Raw genomic sequence first — 16,290 nt, 5'->3', positions numbered from 1 at the left:
AATCAATGCACCTCTCCCCATTCTTTCTTTCTGTGTGCTTAAAGGGTGGATACCTCTGACAATATTTAACTCCCTCTGTCCACAGTCCTTATTATACAGTCCCCACGGGGGGCCAGTATAAAAATAAAAATATATATATGTATTCACTAACTGTAAGTCGCTCTGGATAAGAGCGTCTGCTAAATGACTAAAATGTAAATGTAAAATGTAACTCAGTGTACATAACAGTACTCCTCCAGTCGCATCTCGATTGGAACCTCTATTTACATTACTGAGCTAGCTAGTCCTGTTTTGATCAACACATTATTCAACCATTATTAAACGTATTAATAACATGTTTATTCATATGAATAACCTTCAATGACCACCTCAGATCTCCAGGATATCCCGGAGGAGAGCGAGTGCGGACCGGAAGCGCAGGAATCCAAGGCTGATTCCGAGATTGTTCCGAGTTAACATTGACCTCCCACTGGATACGCAAACCAGAAAACAGGACTTGAGAGCTGGACCAACATCTTCTCAACCTCCAACCAACCAGACCTGATAGAACTTATCTTCAGTGATTCCATCTATTCGTCTTTCTTTGGCATAGAAAGCCTACCCGGGAATTGTGTATTGTATCATGGTATAAGTTAGTTCTGAGATGTTGTATGCAGGTTTTTTACATGTTTTTCTAATGTTATGTTAAAAGCTTCATCCTCGGGATTGAATCCCTTTTCCAATCCCACTCTTCGTTTCTTATTTCCCTTTTCAAAACAAGGAAGAGGGATTGGGGGTGAAGAGGAGGATCGGGTTCGTAACAACAATGGAATTCTAATGGTGGACTGTATATCTATAGGTGTCTGGTGATACCAGTAGGAACTATTCTGTACTGTAACTGCCTGTCATTGTTGTACATTTAGTGTCACCTCTCTACAGACCTGGTTTGTCTGTGGTGGTGGAGCTGACTGATTTGAAACTGAACTTAGACCAGTAAAGAAGGGCGGGACAGGAAAGGGGGAGGGCGGGACAGGAAAGGAGGGTATATATATATATATATACAGTGGGGGAAAAAAGTATTTAGTCAGCCACCAATTGTGCAAGTTCTCCCACTTAAAAAGATGAGAGAGGCCTGTAATTTTCATCATAGGTACACGTCAACTATGACAGACAAATTGAGAAAAAAAATCCAGAAAATCACATTGTAGGATTTTTAATGAATTTATTTGCAAATTATGGTGGAAAATAAGTATTTGGTCACCTACAAACAAGCAAGATTTCTGGCTCTCACAGACCTGTAACTTCTTCTTTAAGAGGCTCCTCTGTCCTCCACTCGCTACCTGTATTAATGGCACCTGTTTGAACTTGTTATCAGTATAAAAGACACCTGTCCACAACCTCAAACAGTCACACTCCAAACTCCACTATGGCCAAGACCAAAGAGCTGTCAGGACACCAGAAACAAAATTGTAGACCTGCACCAGGCTGGGAAGACTGAATCTGCAATAGGTAAGCAGCTTGGTTTGAAGAAATCAACTGTGGGAGCAATTATTAGGAAATGGAAGACATACAAGACCACTGATAATCTCCCTCGATCTGGGGCTCCACGCAAGATCTCACCCCGTGGGGTCAAAATGATCACAAGAACGGTGAGCAAAAATCCCAGAACCACACGGGGGGACCTAGTGAATGACCTGCAGAGAGCTGGGACCAAAGTAACAAAGCCTACCATCAGTAACACACTACGACATCAGGGACTCAAATCCTGCAGTGCCAGACGTGTCCCCCTGCTTAAGCCAGTACATGTCCTGGCCCGTCTGAAGTTTGCTAGAGTGCATTTGGATGATCCAGAAGAGGATTGGGAGAATGTCATATGGTCAGATGAAACCAAAATAGAACTTTTTGGTAAAAACTCAACTCGTCGTGTTTGGAGGACAAAGAATGCTGAGTTGCATCCAAAGAACACCATACCTACTGTGAAGCATGGGGATGGAAACATCATGCTTTGGGGCTGTTTTTCTGCAAAGGGACCAGGACGACTGATCCGTGTAAAGGAAAGAATGAATGGGGCCATGTATCCTGAGATTTTGAGTGAAAACCTCCTTCCATCAGCAAGGGCATTGAAGATGAAACATGGCTGGGTCTTTCAGCATGACAATGATCCCAAACACACCGCCCGGGCAACGAAGCAGTGGCTTCGTAAGAAGCATTTCAAGGTCCTGGAGTGGCCTAGCCAGTCTCCAGATCTCAACCCCATAGAAAATCTTTGGAGGGAGTTGAAAGTCCGTGTTGCCCAGCAACAGCCCCAAAACATCACTGCTCTAGAGGAGATCTGCATGGAGGAATGGGCCAAAATACCAGCAACAGTGTGTGAAAACCTTGTGAAGACTTACAGAAAACGTTTGACCTGTGTCATTGCCAACAAAGGGTATATAACAAAGTATTGAGAAACTTTTGTTATTGACCAAATACTTATTTTCCACCATAATTTGCAAATAAATTCATTAAAAATCCTACAATGTGATTTTCTGGATTTTTTTTTCTCATTTCGTCTGTCATAGTTGACGTGTACCTATGATGAAAATTACAGGCCTCTCTCATCTTTTTAAGTGGGAGAACTTGCACAATTGGTGGCTGACTAAATACTTTTTTTCCCCACTGTATGTATATATGTATATATATATATATATATATATATATACACTGTATATAATTGTTTAAAAGAATGTGTGGGTATTAATCAACTCTCACCCCCCAACCCCACTCATTCTTGAACACAAACACTTGAAACCTCTTGTGCTTTTCATAAACCAAATTGTTTCTTTTTTCTAGGAAGACAACAGTAGTGAGCCACCATGAGGGGTTTTATACTGAACATTTTATAAAAAGGGGGGGGGGGGTTTACAATGAACTGTTCGGACTTTTGGAGGATACACACAGAAGGACCATACTGAACCGAAGTTGTCGTTTTTTAAATTAAAAAACAACAACATTGATATATGAATTAGGATAAAGAATTGCATCCTTAGAATTGACTAATCTGACTGACTGTATCTGGAATATTTTGACCTCATATCTAATCTACAGTTGTATGTTTCATTCATGAACTACTAAATTGAACTACTAAAACGTGGTTTACACTGCACTTAAATCATGAGTTCAGATTTGCCGGTGGAATTGACTTTGATGTTCTCTAATGTATTACACCCTTATGGTTTTAGGAGGATAAACTACCAGCCAACTCCACCAGCAACACTGACACCAACCAAAACCTCCTTTAACAAAAAGTCAAAATGTTTCTGACTGTTTTTGAGCTCACCCCTTGACCCTGAAGCGACTGTATTATGTAGGAATGGAAATTATTTGACTGGATTCAAAGGGTGTTTCCTTGTTTGAACTACATAAAGATGTCTCTACCTACATCTTTATAGGCTACATATATTCTATAAGAAGTTTTTGTCTGTATAAATATTTGATCTGTTCTGAAAAAAGAAAATGACTTTTTAACATTAATGTTGTAATTTTATTGTCTTTTATTCTTTTTATTTGACTTACAATTATTGTTCATTTTGTGTGCTGTTTATAAATCTTACAGAAATCTAGAGTTTCTTGGATTCTGTTATTGGCACGCGCGTGTTGGGAGGGGGTCGCCCACTGACAATTCTGTCTGTGTGACAGTGTGTCTGATATCCAACTTTCCACATGAAAATACTGGATACGTCAGTGATTTTATTATAGCTACATCTATCTCACCATTTATTGGTTTTACTGTAGGTTTTATCCATTTCATATCAGATTGGTGAACTGAACTAACGGCCGGATAGGCTTATAGTGTAACGATCCCGGCAGTCTGAGTCGGGTCCTGTCTGTGGACTAGTTTTTCTGCTCGTGATCTCCAGTTTCCCGAGGGTTCTGGAACGCTCCGGGGAGCTCTCTTGATTTCCGCACCTGCATCCCATCAGCAATCTGCACACCTGGTCCTGATCATCACCCTTCTTAGGCTCTGGCCTAACATCCATTCCCTGCCGGATCGTTAGCCATGAACAGTAGGTTTACCAGAGTATCAGTCTTAGAGCTTCTAGCGTTAGTTTTGTTGTTTTGCACCTTGTTGGTTTGTTGTTTACTTACCTCCGTTTTGTTCCATCTGCAGTCACTCGTCCGGAACCTTCATCCAACCTCTGCCTGGTGGTCGGCGGCTGCCGAGCCATGATTGGATCAACCACTGCACCCCCAACAACTAATCAACGCCGCCCGCTCTGTTCCCTGGATTATTCAGCATCACTCTTGACTTTGTAAATAAACACTCACCTTCGTTTCAACTTACCTTGTCCTGGTCTGCTTCTGGGTTCTGGCTTTGTAACTCGTGACATATAGCCCTTATGGAAAAACCACTTGAATTTCACACGTGAACACGTGAAGTGTTCCAAAAACACATGCTTTCATGTGCTCAAATGTGATCTTATGTGAAGTTAATGTGATAACACATGACAACATGTACAGTGGCTTGCGAAAGTATTCACCCCCCTTGGCATTTTTCCTATTTTGTTGCCTTACAACCTGCAATTAAAATGGATTTTTTTTGGGGGGTTTGTATGATTTACACAACATGCCTACCACTTTGAAGGTGCAAAATATTTGATTCTCAATTGGAATGAGATCTGGGCTTTGACTAGGCCATTCCAAGACATTTAAACCACTCGAGTGTTGCTTTAGCAGTATGCTTAGGGTCATTGTCCTGCTGGAAAGTGAACCTCCGTCCCAGTCTCAAATCTCTGGAAGACTGAAACAGGTTTCCCTCAAGAATTTCCCTGTATTTAGCGCCATCCATCATTCCTTCAACTCTGACCAGTTTCCCAGTCCCTGCAGATGAAAAACATCCCCACAACATGATGCTGCCACCACCATGCTTTACTGTGGGGATGGTGTTCTCGGGGTGATGAGAGGTGTTGGGTTTGCACCAGACATAGCGTTTTCCTTGATGGCCAAAAAGCTCAATTTTAGTCTCATCTGACCAGAGTACCTACTTCCATATGTTTGGGGAGACTCCCACATGCCTTTTGGCGAACACCAACCATGTTTGCTTATTTTTTTCTTTAAGCAATGGCTTTTTCTAGCCACTCTTCTGTAAAGCCCAGCTCTGTGGAGTGTACGGCTTAAAGTGGTCCTATGGACAGATACTCCAATCTCCGCTGTAGAGCTTTGCAGCTCCTTCAGGGTTAACTTTGGTCTCTTTGTTGCCTCTCTGATTAATGCCCTCCTTGCCTGGTCTGTGAGTTTTGGTGGACAGCCCTCTCTTGGCAGGTTTGTTGTGGTGCCATATTCTTTCCATTTTTTAATAATGGATTTAATGGTGCTCCGTGGGATGTTCAAAGTGTTGGATATTTTTTTATAACCCAACCCTGATATGTACTCCACAACTTTGTCCCTGACCTGTTTGGAGAGCTCCTTGTCTTCATGGTGCTGCTTGCTTGGTGGTGCCCCTTGCTTAGTGGTGTTGCAGACTCTGGGGCCTTTCAGAACAGGTGTGTATATATACTGAGATCATGTGACAGATCATGTGACACTTAGATTGCACACAGGTGGACTTTATTTAACTAATTATGTGACTTCTGAAGGTAATTGGTTGCACCAGATCTTATTTAGGGGCTTCATAGCAAAGGGGGTGAATACATATGCACGCACCACTTTTCCGTTATTTATTTTTTTGAATTAAGTTATTTTTTCCATTCCACTTCACCAATTTGGACTATTTTGTGTATGTCCATTACATGAAATCCAAATAAAAATCAATTGAAATTACAGGTTGTAATGCAACAAAGTAGGAAAAACGCCAAGGGGGATGAATACTTTTGCAAGGAAATGTAAAGCAACATGTGATAACATGAAACTACATATGTGAAAACGCGATAACATGTGAAGTGTTCCAAGATGACATGTTTTCACACTTTAAATTTAATGTGAAATCATGTGGTTTTTCTGTAAGGGAGTCCATAGTCAGGAATTTCTACAGCCAAGGTAGCCTACCTGTCAATAGAGACACGCCCATGGTTATAAAATGAATAATGAGAGAGTGCACCAAGTCCACTATAGCCATATCCTATCTTTCCTGCTGCAGCCACACCCCGTTGTCTAGGAAATAGACTAGAACATCAAGTCATTTCAGAGACCTCTCCTGTCAAGCGGATACTGAACGGGACTATATCAGGTGCGTTTCATTTCATTATGCTATATAATGACATAAGCTGTTGGTGAAATGTTGTTTTTTTTGTAAACAAATCAGTCTTTGATTTATGCAGTTCATAATTTGATGTTTTCCTTTTGTAAAACGATATTGTGATTCCCTGCGTTTTTTCACATGGAGGAACTCAATAATGAGTTCAATAATGAGCTCTGGTGATGTTGTACGCAACATCACCAGAGACGAGAGGAATTTAGAGTAGTCAGGTTGGAGGACTTTTGCTTGCTCTGGCCAGATGTTGAGTTTTGTGGTATGCAATGCAAGCAGAAATGACAACGCCGAAGTTGCATTTTTTATGGAAGAGTATTAGGGTCAAGTGAAGAAAAAAATAGCAAGGGTTGGCGGTACTTGGATTATTATTTTTTGCATGATAGTACTTTTAGAAAAGTGGCAGTATTTCGAGAATAAAGTGGCACTATTTCGAGAATAAAGTGGCACTATTTCGAGAATAAAGTGGCAATATTTCGAGAATAAAGTCGCAGTTATATTTCAAGAATAATGTAGGGGAGTTGGTTAAATGCGGGCGGGTTGGGTATGGATGCAGGTGTGTGTGTGGGCGGTAAAAAGTAAAGGAAAAACAAACAAATAGCCAGCAATTTAATGATCTAATAGACTCGTACACGCACGCACACGCATACCAAACTTCCCCCTGGCGATTTCAGACTAGTCATACACTAACGGCCATGGTGCGTTATGAGAAGCAAACCACTTTTTAGGCTGTCACTGAACGCGAAGAGAACTGGGGTTGACTCCCTGGCAGTCTGCCCACCGAATTCGCTACAACGTTCTGCTGCGTAGACTAGGCGAACACCTTGCAACAAATCAGTGCATAATTGTAACTATTAGCGACCTTATCCATGTTGCTTTACTAACAGTAGTATGTCCCCCCTATGGCAACTATCCTTCTACGATAGGCTAGTAGGCTACGTTAACACACCCAATAAAACGAATTATCTTGGGATCCTGGAGACAGGGGGCTATGCGTGTGTATGTGTCCCATGTCAAACTGCTCTCCAGATTCGTTACAACACCGCTATTTTCAGCACACTATAAACCTATAGCGGCCCACTAGATTGAGTACCTTAACCTGTAGGCTAATTTTACATTACAGTGTGCAAGTGAAAGTAAATGATAGGACTATCCGACGGCTGTGGGAAGAATGAACGATGAAGCAGGGGGTTTACGCAAGTGCTTGTGTGAGGAGGCATCTGAAGGACCACTCCTAAACGCGCAAACCAGCTAATCTGAGGCACTGTTTGAATATATTCATGGTGAGATTCTCCCTTTCTTGAAATATTCATTGGTCTAAATATAGGCCTATCAAATACATTATGATAGGCTATAAATAAATCATCACTGATCTGACATGACTTGGTTGGTACCCTAGCATAATATCTCCTTTCACACTTGCATACACACACAACCCACCTGTCTCTACCTATGTACAGTATGTAACAACACGGATTTGGATGAAATACCTCGTCCGAGTCAGTGTGGACCCTCCTGAAAATAAGTACCACCACTCGTCGCTGTAAACATTTTTCCCGTCTTCACTTGGCCCTTATACTCTTCCGTACATTTGCGACACTAGAGGGAAATGAAGTAAAGTATTTTCAATGGACTTCACCGACCATTGTGGCCCTGTTCAAAAACTCATTCTTTCCTCCCTCCTTTCCTTGGGTAATCACTGATTTGTTTGTGAATTGATACATGAAGGCAATGTTTCTATTGCATAAAATGTCGAAAGTCTGTAGTTTTGGTATCTGATTTATCAATGGTAAATGTATCAATGCAAAGTTGGATAACTGAACTGCGGGACATTGGATGCGCATTGATATGTGAAATGGAATTATGGCATCATGGTATTTGGGAATTATCGTCAATAAATCCCTGCTAACAACCAATCAGCATCTAGGATTAAAACAACCCGTTTTATAATATAGCATTGCATATTTGAAATAATTATATATATATATATATATATATATATATATATATATATATATAACACAGTGAGGGAAAAAAGTATTTGATCCCCTGCTGATTTTGTACGTTTGCCCACTGACAAAGAAATGATCAGTCTATAATTTTAATGGTAGGTTTATTTGAACAGTGAGAGACAGAATAACAACAAAAGCATCCAGAAAAACGTATGTCAAAAATGTTATGAATTGATTTGCATTTTAATGAGGGAAATAAGTATTTGACCCCTCTGCAAAACATGACTTAGTGCTTGGTGGCAAAACCATTATTGGCAATCACAGAGGCCAGACGTTTCTTGTAGTTGGCCACCAGGTTTGCACACATCTCAGGAGGGATTTTGTCCCACTTCTCTTTGCAGATCTTCTCCAAGTCATTAAGGTTTCGAGGCTGACGTTTGGCAACTCGAACCTTCAGCTCCCTCCACAGATTTTCTATGGGATTAAGGTCTGGAGACTGGCTAGGCCACTCCAGGACCTTCATGTGCTTCTTCTTGAGCCACTCCTTTGTTGCCTTGGCCGTGTGTTTTGGGTCATTGTCATGCTGGAATACCCATCCACGACCCATTTCAATGCCCTGGCTGAGGGAAGGAGGTTCTCACCCAAGAGTTGACAGTACATGGCCCCATTCATCATCCCTTTGATGCGGCAAAGTTGTCCTGTCCCCTTAGCAGAAAAACACCCCCAAAGCATAATGTTTCCACCTCCATGTTTGATGGTGGGGATGGTGTTCTTGGGGTCATAGGCAGCATTCCTCCTCCTCCAAACACGGCGAGTTGAGTTGATGCCAAAGAGCTCGTTTTTGGTCTCATCTGACCACAACACTTTCACCCAGTTCTCCTCTGAATCATTCAGATGTTCATTGGCAAACTTCAGACAGGCATGTATATGTGCTTTCTTGAGCAGGGGGACCTTGCGGGCGCTGCAGGATTTCAGTCCTTCACGGCGTAGTGTGTTACCAATTGTTTTCTTGGTTACTATTGTCCCAGCTGCCTTGAGATCATTGACAATATCCTCCCGTGTAGTTCTGGGCTGATTCCTCACCGTTCTCATGATCATTGCAACTCCAAGAGGTGAGATCTTGCATGGAGCCCCAGGCCGAGGGAGATTAACAGTTATTTTGTGTTTCTTCCATTTGCGAATAATCGCACCACCTGTTGTCACCTTCTCGCCAAGCTGCTTGCCGATGGTCTTGTAGCCCATTCCAGCCTTGTGTAGGTCTACAATCTTTGGTCTTGGCCATGTTGGAGAGTTTGGAATCTGATTGATTGATTGCTTCTGTGGACAGGTGTCTTTTATACAGGTAACAAGCTGAGATTAGGAGCACTCCCTTTAAGAGTGTGCTCCTAATCTCAGCTCGTTACCTGTATAAAATACACCTGGGAGCCAGAAATCTTTCTGATTGAGAGGGGGTCAAATACTTATTTCCCTCATTAAAATGCAAACCAATTTATAACATTTTTGACATGCGTTTTTCTGGATTTTTTTGTTGGTATTCTGTCTCTCACTGTTCAAATAAACCTACCATTAAAATTATAGACTGATCATTTCTTTGTCAGTGGGCAAACGTACAAAATCAGCAGGGGATCAAATACTTTTTTCCCCCTCACTGTGTATATATATATTTTAAACGTCAAATAACCCCAACACTAATTATGCCTCATCTCAATCGCAGTTACTCTGTCTCTCCCATCATGGAAGCTCTGCTGAAGTGTATGCAAAATACCCCTCCCAAAGCCAGTGTAAGTGAACCTGCATCTCCATAGTCTGAAGAGGCTTTCTCCTCATCTCTTCTCCTTCATCTGGACTAAACTAAAAATATAGAATGGCTAAACACAACATGACGGAAGCTAGACAGTAAATGTCAGCGATAGAAGTTTACTGTAGTGACTCAGTGACATCACCCCTCTCTCCCCTGTCTTGTCCAGTCTCCGGCGATGTGGTGGGGTACACTGGGCACTGTGCGACCCTTCCCTAACTTCAACTCAGAGAAGGACGCCCGCGACATTCAAACTGCCTTGGAGAGCAAAGGTACTATTCAAGGGTTTAATGTTCGCTAATGAAGTAAATCAGTACCATGGCTCATTAAAAACAATTTGTTGCCTGAGAATTTCGTCAATCTGATGGTGTGAATGTTTGGAGTAGTTAGTATCATACATACATATTGGATGAGGTATTCAAAATATGTGTGTGTGTGTATTAGGCAGTGACGTGAACACTCTGGTGAGAATCCTGACCAATCGAAACAATGCCCAGAGACAGAGCATCGCAGAGTCCTACCATAACCTCACACAGAAGGTAACTGTCCTTACCTGGTTGAAACACTATGTGGATCTGTCAGCCTACCACTTTGTGGCTCTGTCTGCCCAACTATTGAGTACTTTTACATCTATAAGAAGACTGTGGGAAGGGATGTGATATATGGCATTGGAACCCAGCCCAACAGTCTCTATCTACCCCTCGTCTGTAGGAGTTGTGTCCTGCCCTGAAGAAAGCTCTGTCAGGGGGGCTGGAGCAACTCATGCTGGGGCTGATGATGACCCCCTCTCAGTTTGATGCCCATCTCCTCAGACAGACCATGGAGGTGAGAGCAGATTACAGATTATTTCAATGATCATTGTAATAAACATGTAATACATGTTCATCGTATTTTTAGGCGTGTAATTACTGTATTGTACTGCGGTTTGTATGAATGTGTGCGTCTTTCTTGTGTATTGTGTGTGTGTGTGAATGAATCAGTGTTGTAGTACTCAAGCCCAGGACTCGGACTTGACTCAGACTCAAGTCATGATTTTCATGACTCGTGACTCGATTCGGACTCAACCAGTTGTGACTTTGTTGTCAGAAAATCTCTCTCTTTAATTGAACATACAGTACTAGCTGCAAATGTTAGATAGCTGTGTTATCTATTTAGCCTTACAAATGTGCAACACTGTTATGACATTTCGCTTAAAAAATGGTTGGACAGCTACTTTTAGCACACCAAGGGACTCGTGACTCGACTCGTGACTCGAGTATAAAGGACTCAGACTTCGACTCGGACTCAAACACAAGGGTTTTGGGACTCCACTTGGACTCAAGATTGAGTGACTTGGCTACATCACTGGAACGAATCACTTTAAATGTGTAATTATTTGTTACAGGGTATTGGTACAGATGAAGAGAGTCTATTGGCAGTGTTGTGTACCAAATCACCACAGCAGCTTAAAGATGCCACTATTGCCTACAAACAGGGTGAGCTCTACTGTCTATGGGTAACACACACACTCTCACAATACACACACACACACACACACACAGTGTGCCCTACTGTAGTCTTATTCTGCTTTGTTTGCAGAGTTTGGACGTTACTTGGAGAATGATCTTATCAGTGAGACTAGTAAAGACTTCACTAAGCTGGTACTGGCCATACTCAAGGTACTGCCACTCTTCTTTTAGCAGGTTCTCTTTTAGACTTGGTTGTCTCAATATTACAATATACAGTTGAAGGCGGAAGTTTACATACACCTTAGCCAAATACATTTAAACTCAGTTTTTCACAATTCCTGACATTTAATCCTAGTAAAAATTCCCTGTCTTAGGTCAGTTAGGATCACCACTTTATTTTAAGAATGTGAAATGTCAGAAATTTACATACACTCAATTAGTATTTGGTAGCATTGCCTTTAAATTGTTTAACTTGGGTCAAACGTTTCGGGTAGCCTTCCACAAGCTTCCCACAATATGTTGGGTGAATTTTGGCCCATTCCTCCTGACAGAGCTGGTGTAACTGAGTCAGGTTTGTAGGCCTCCTTGCTCGCACACGCTTCTTCAGTTCTGCCCACACATTTTCTATAGGATTGAGGTCAGGGCTTTGTGATGGCCACTCCAATACCTTGACTTTGTTGTCCTTAAGCCATTTTGCCACAACTTTGGAAGTATGCTTGGGGTCATTGTCCATTTGGAAGACCCATTTGCGACTAAGCTTTAACTTCCTGACTGATGTCTTGAGATGTTGCTTCAATATATCCACATAATTTTCCTTCCTCATGATGCCATCTATTTTGTGAAGTGCACCAGTCCCTCCTGCAGCAAAGCACCCCCACAGCATGATGCTGCCACCCCTGTGCTTCACGGTTGTGATGGTGTTCTTCGGCTTGCAAGTAACCCCCTTTTTCCTCCAAACATAACGATGGTCATTATGGCCAAACAGTTCTATTTTTGTTTCATCAGACCAGAGGACATTTCTCCAAAAAGTACGATCTTTGTCCCCATGTGCAGTTACAAACCGTAGTCTGGCTTTTTTATGGCGGTTTTGGAGCAGTGGCTTCTTCCTTGCTGAGCGGCCTTTCAGGTTATGTCGATATAGGACTCGTTTTACTGTGGATATAGATACTTTTGTACCTGTTTCCTCCAGCATCTTCACAAGGTCCTTTGCTGTTGTTCTGGGATTGATTTGCACTTTTCGCACCAAAGTACGTTCATCTCTAGGAGACAGAACGCGTCTCCTTCCTGAGCGGTATGACGACTGCGTGGTCCCATGTTGTTTATACTTGCGTACTATTGTTTGTACAGATGAACGTGGTACCTTCAGGCGTTTTGAAATTGCTCCCAAGGATGACCCAGACTTGTGGAGGTCTACAATCTTTTTCTGAGGTCTTGGCTGATGTCTTTTGATTTTCCCATGATGTCAAGCAAAGAGGCACTGAGTTTGAAGGTATGCCTTGAAATACATCCACAGGTACACCTCCAATTGACTCAAATGATGCCAATTAGCCTATCAAAAGCATCTAAAGCCATGACATCATTTTCTGGAATTTTCCAAGCTGTTTAAAGGCACAGTCAACTTAGTGTATGTAAACTTCTGACCCACTGGAATTGTGATACAGTGAATTATAAGTGAAATAATCTGTCTGTAAACAATTGTTGGAAAAATTACTTGTGTCATGCACAAAGTAGATGTCCTAGCCAACTTGCCAAAACTATAGTTTGTTAACAAGAAATTTGTGGAGTGGTTGAAAAACAAGTTTTAATGAATGTAAACTTCCGACTTCAAATGTATGTAGAGTTCACAAAAAAATTGAAAAAAAGTGCTATCTAGAACCTAAATGGGTTCATTGGCTGGCCCCATAGGAGAACCCTTTGAATAACCCTTTTTGGTTCCATGTAGAACTCTTTCAGTTCCAGGTCGAACCCTTTCTTCAGAGAGTTCTACATGGAACCCAAAAAGTGTTCTCCCTGGAACCAAAATGTGTTTTCCTATGGAAGGGTTCTCCAAGTATTCACCCTCTTTCACCGAGTAGGCTGTATAGATCAGTCAGTGAAAAATAATGTCCTAATTTGAACTAAGTGAAAGGTGCCATTTGTGCTTTAATACCAACAGAAGGAGGAACTGAATTCAAAGGAGATTGTTGATTATCAACTCATTGACCAGGATGTTAAGGTGAGTGTTCTTCCTCAAAATTACCTCCAGAAAGTTCCTCCAATTAGGCAGTACTCTTGATATCTTTTGTGTGTGTGTGTGTGGGTGTGTGTGTGTGTGTGTGTGTGTAGGCTCTGAATGATGCAGTGAATGGTAAGAAAAAGGACCCAGCCCCCTGGATTCAGGTGTTAACCACCAGAGACTCAAACCATCTCAACAGAGGTAACAAACAAATCTCTCTTTCATCCATTCGCTGTCTCTCCTCCTAGCCCTGGTATGGCTGTAGCCTCCATTACCCCCCTCACCCCCTCTGTCTATCTCTCAGTGCTATCCAGGTTGGAGGATCTGAGAGGGGAGACTGTGGATAAAACAGTACAGAGTCACTTCTCTGGGGACCTGAGGCTTGGCTTCCGCACTCTGGGTAAGACATAGCCTTGTTCAATTGCTCTGTGCTAGACTGACTTTCAACTTCTTCAAATGCTCATGTGTGTGTGTGTTTGTGTGTGACAGTATGACAACACTAATTAACAGTATGTATTGATTCTTTCCATCTGTAGTTGGCTCCATCCCAAGTATTCCTTTTTTCCTGGCCCAGCGGCTACACAGCAACATTAAGGTGAGTTTCATTTCATATGGTGGTCTACTCCACACACTGCTACAGTGACTCTACTCCAGACTCACACTGGCTACATGACTATTCTTGCTGTGTTGTGAGGTGTAGTCGGCAAGTGTAGTGGGCATTGCAATCTCGTAAGACTATCGATTTCTGTGTCTTTGTGTCAGGTCTTGAGGCAGAGTCTTCTGTAAGCCAGGTTCATTCAAATTGTGTATGTTTATTGTGTATGTGTCCTGCAGAAAGGCAGTGTAGTGCAGGGGATTCTTATCAGCCACAGTGAAGAGGACCTCCTCTGTGTGAGAATCGAGTATCGCAGACTGACCAACACTTCACTCTACTCTACGTTACAGGTGAAGACATATGCACGCACACCAATACATTGAATAGTCATTCTGAAAGGTTTGTTGTTTGTAACTGTGTCATAACTACGTCCCTCTCTCTCACACCCACAGAAAGAATACAAAGGGGAGATGCAGCAGGCTCTCCTAGCCTTGTGTCGATCTGAAGACCTCTAAAGGAAGAATACCTTTTAACCTACACACAGTACATATTATTTCAGTTGTTGTAACCTAATAACTGGTATTATGTCACTCCATTAAACAATTTACATGTCTTTGATATTTCAGCAAATTTTGCCATAATTTGACCAAGTCTATATCACCCATAGTGCTAACCATTATGAAGGGGTAATTTGCCTTATAGTAACCGAATTTCAAACATCTCACACCTTTGTTTCTACTTCTATGAATATCATCCAGTGTGTGTGTGAGTTGGTGTCTCCCGAGTGGTGCAGTGGTCTAAGGCATTGCATCGCAGTGCTAGCTGTGCCACTAGAGATCCTGATTCGAATCCAGGCTCTGTCGTAGCCGGCCGCGACCGGAAGACCCATGGGGCGGCGCACAATTGGCCCAGCGTCGTCCAGGGTAGGGGAGGGAATGGCCGGCAGGGATGTAGCTCAGTTGGTAGAGCATGGCATTTGCAATGCCAGGGTTGTGGGTTCGATTCCCACGGGGGGCCAGTATGAAAAATAAAAAAAGAATGTATGCACTCACTAACTGTAAGTCGCTCTGGATAAGAGTGTCTGCTAAATGACTAAAATGTAAATGTAAAATGTGGGGGACAGGGCCCAGGGATTTCAAATTCTAAGTGTCTCTCCCTCTGTTCGTCCTAATCCCAGGTCAATGTCAGCCAAGAAGTATTAATATCCCTCAAGCATCTCATAGCTGGCATCTCAGACTCCCCTTATCCCCTCCCACCATGACCAAGGGCTGGCTGGACCTATGGATTGTCAATCTGTAAAAATAGAAGCACTTTCATCCTATGGCAGTGTTTCCCCTACCATTACATAGACAAGGCATCCCGTCCCCCAATGATGTTGTTGCCACACCTAAGCTCCACGAGAGGTGGCACCTGATTCAATAGGTTTCAATCAAATGTGATGTTGGCAGCCTTGGATGTTTGCATGAGCCGAGACAAAGAGTTTGGATCCTATGATGAGACGCATCAAAAATCACATGTAACTGTTCCTTAATAATGTAACTTTGAACTTGTACAAAGTTTAAAACTATAAATAATAAAAGTTAGTTTTAAACATAAAAGTTCTGACTGCTGACTGGATCATGACAAGAAACACTGGTTTGTTTCACGTGATGGGTCCCAGGCAAATTCCAAAAGCTTAGCTGGGGTCACATCATTATAAAGTTGGTGAACCACTGGCTAGTTTCTTGCGTATGGGTGCCATGTCCTGCTATTGAAAAGTGACACCTTGACAGTGAATGACTGGCTGTCAGGATTACAGCTTTGTCAACCAAACAGTAAATTGTTTCCCCACTCCACGTTGAATAAGCTCACCTTTTAGACCATGTACATTCTATATCAGGGACTGTTCTTCTACTTCCGCCATTTGATTATTGTCCATTTTTTGGTCTCACCTTCCTCCACATGTCTTTTATCTCCATTCCTCCAACTGATTTACAACTTACAATGACTGTGGTTTCTAAACTGGGAGACATTTATTAGTAGTAGTTCATTTTTGGGGGTGGACTTTAAGAGGGGACGTGTCATGTCCATAGAAGAA

The 16,290-nt window shown here is 42.1% G+C and overlaps 2 protein-coding genes across 6 annotated transcripts in view; both read left to right on the top strand.

Annotated features, from left to right (window-relative positions):
* LOC121572415 (rho guanine nucleotide exchange factor 2-like) overlaps window positions 1–1,036 on the top strand; it is a 52,189-nt gene extending 51,153 nt beyond the window's left edge. The window contains exon 24 of one of the 3 annotated variants that reach the window (XM_045217840.1): window positions 374–1,036. In XM_045217840.1, the coding sequence (XP_045073775.1) occupies window positions 374–456 (83 nt within the window). In that variant the 3' untranslated portion in view covers window positions 457–1,036. The remainder of the gene's footprint in view (window positions 1–373) is intronic. The other 2 variants (XM_045217842.1, XM_045217841.1) reach the window with 2 other exon arrangements.
* A 5,058-nt stretch (window positions 1,037–6,094) lies between these two features.
* Window positions 6,095–14,831, top strand: LOC121573068 (annexin A2-like). 3 transcript variants are annotated; one of them, XM_041885100.1, is made up of 13 exons: window positions 6,095–6,184; window positions 9,872–9,938; window positions 10,125–10,227; window positions 10,400–10,494; window positions 10,667–10,780; window positions 11,340–11,430; window positions 11,534–11,613; window positions 13,559–13,618; window positions 13,729–13,819; window positions 13,923–14,018; window positions 14,155–14,213; window positions 14,453–14,563; window positions 14,666–14,831. In XM_041885100.1, the coding sequence occupies exons 2-13, from the start codon at window positions 9,891–9,893 to the stop codon at window positions 14,726–14,728; spliced, it is 1,011 nt and encodes a 336-aa protein (XP_041741034.1). In that variant the 5' UTR covers window positions 6,095–6,184; window positions 9,872–9,890; the 3' UTR covers window positions 14,729–14,831. The 3 variants fall into 3 exon arrangements, with proteins under 3 accessions (XP_041741034.1, XP_041741036.1, XP_041741035.1); XM_041885101.1 differs by lacking the exon at window positions 6,095–6,184 and adding an exon at window positions 7,834–7,897; XM_041885102.1 differs by lacking the exon at window positions 9,872–9,938 and having other exon boundaries at window positions 6,100–6,184.
* Window positions 14,832–16,290: the final 1,459 nt, after the last annotated feature.

Source organism: Coregonus clupeaformis, unplaced genomic scaffold (assembly GCF_020615455.1).
Source record: "Coregonus clupeaformis isolate EN_2021a unplaced genomic scaffold, ASM2061545v1 scaf1250, whole genome shotgun sequence".
Lineage (NCBI taxonomy): Eukaryota > Metazoa > Chordata > Actinopteri > Salmoniformes > Salmonidae > Coregonus > Coregonus clupeaformis.
Note: the sequence above shows the minus strand (reverse complement) of the source record. Positions and strands in the feature narration are given on the sequence as shown.

Excerpts from the sequence above, each read along its gene's own strand:
- LOC121573068 (XM_041885100.1), top strand. The coding sequence starts at position 9,891 with ATGGAAGCTCTGCTGAAGTGTATGCAAAATACCCCTCCCAAAGCCAGT. Across the intron at positions 10,781-11,339 it reads TCCTCAGACAGACCATGGAG|GGTATTGGTACAGATGAAGA; the intron begins GTGAGAGCAGAT and ends TATTTGTTACAG. Across the intron at positions 14,564-14,665 it reads CACTCTACTCTACGTTACAG|AAAGAATACAAAGGGGAGAT; the intron begins GTGAAGACATAT and ends TCACACCCACAG.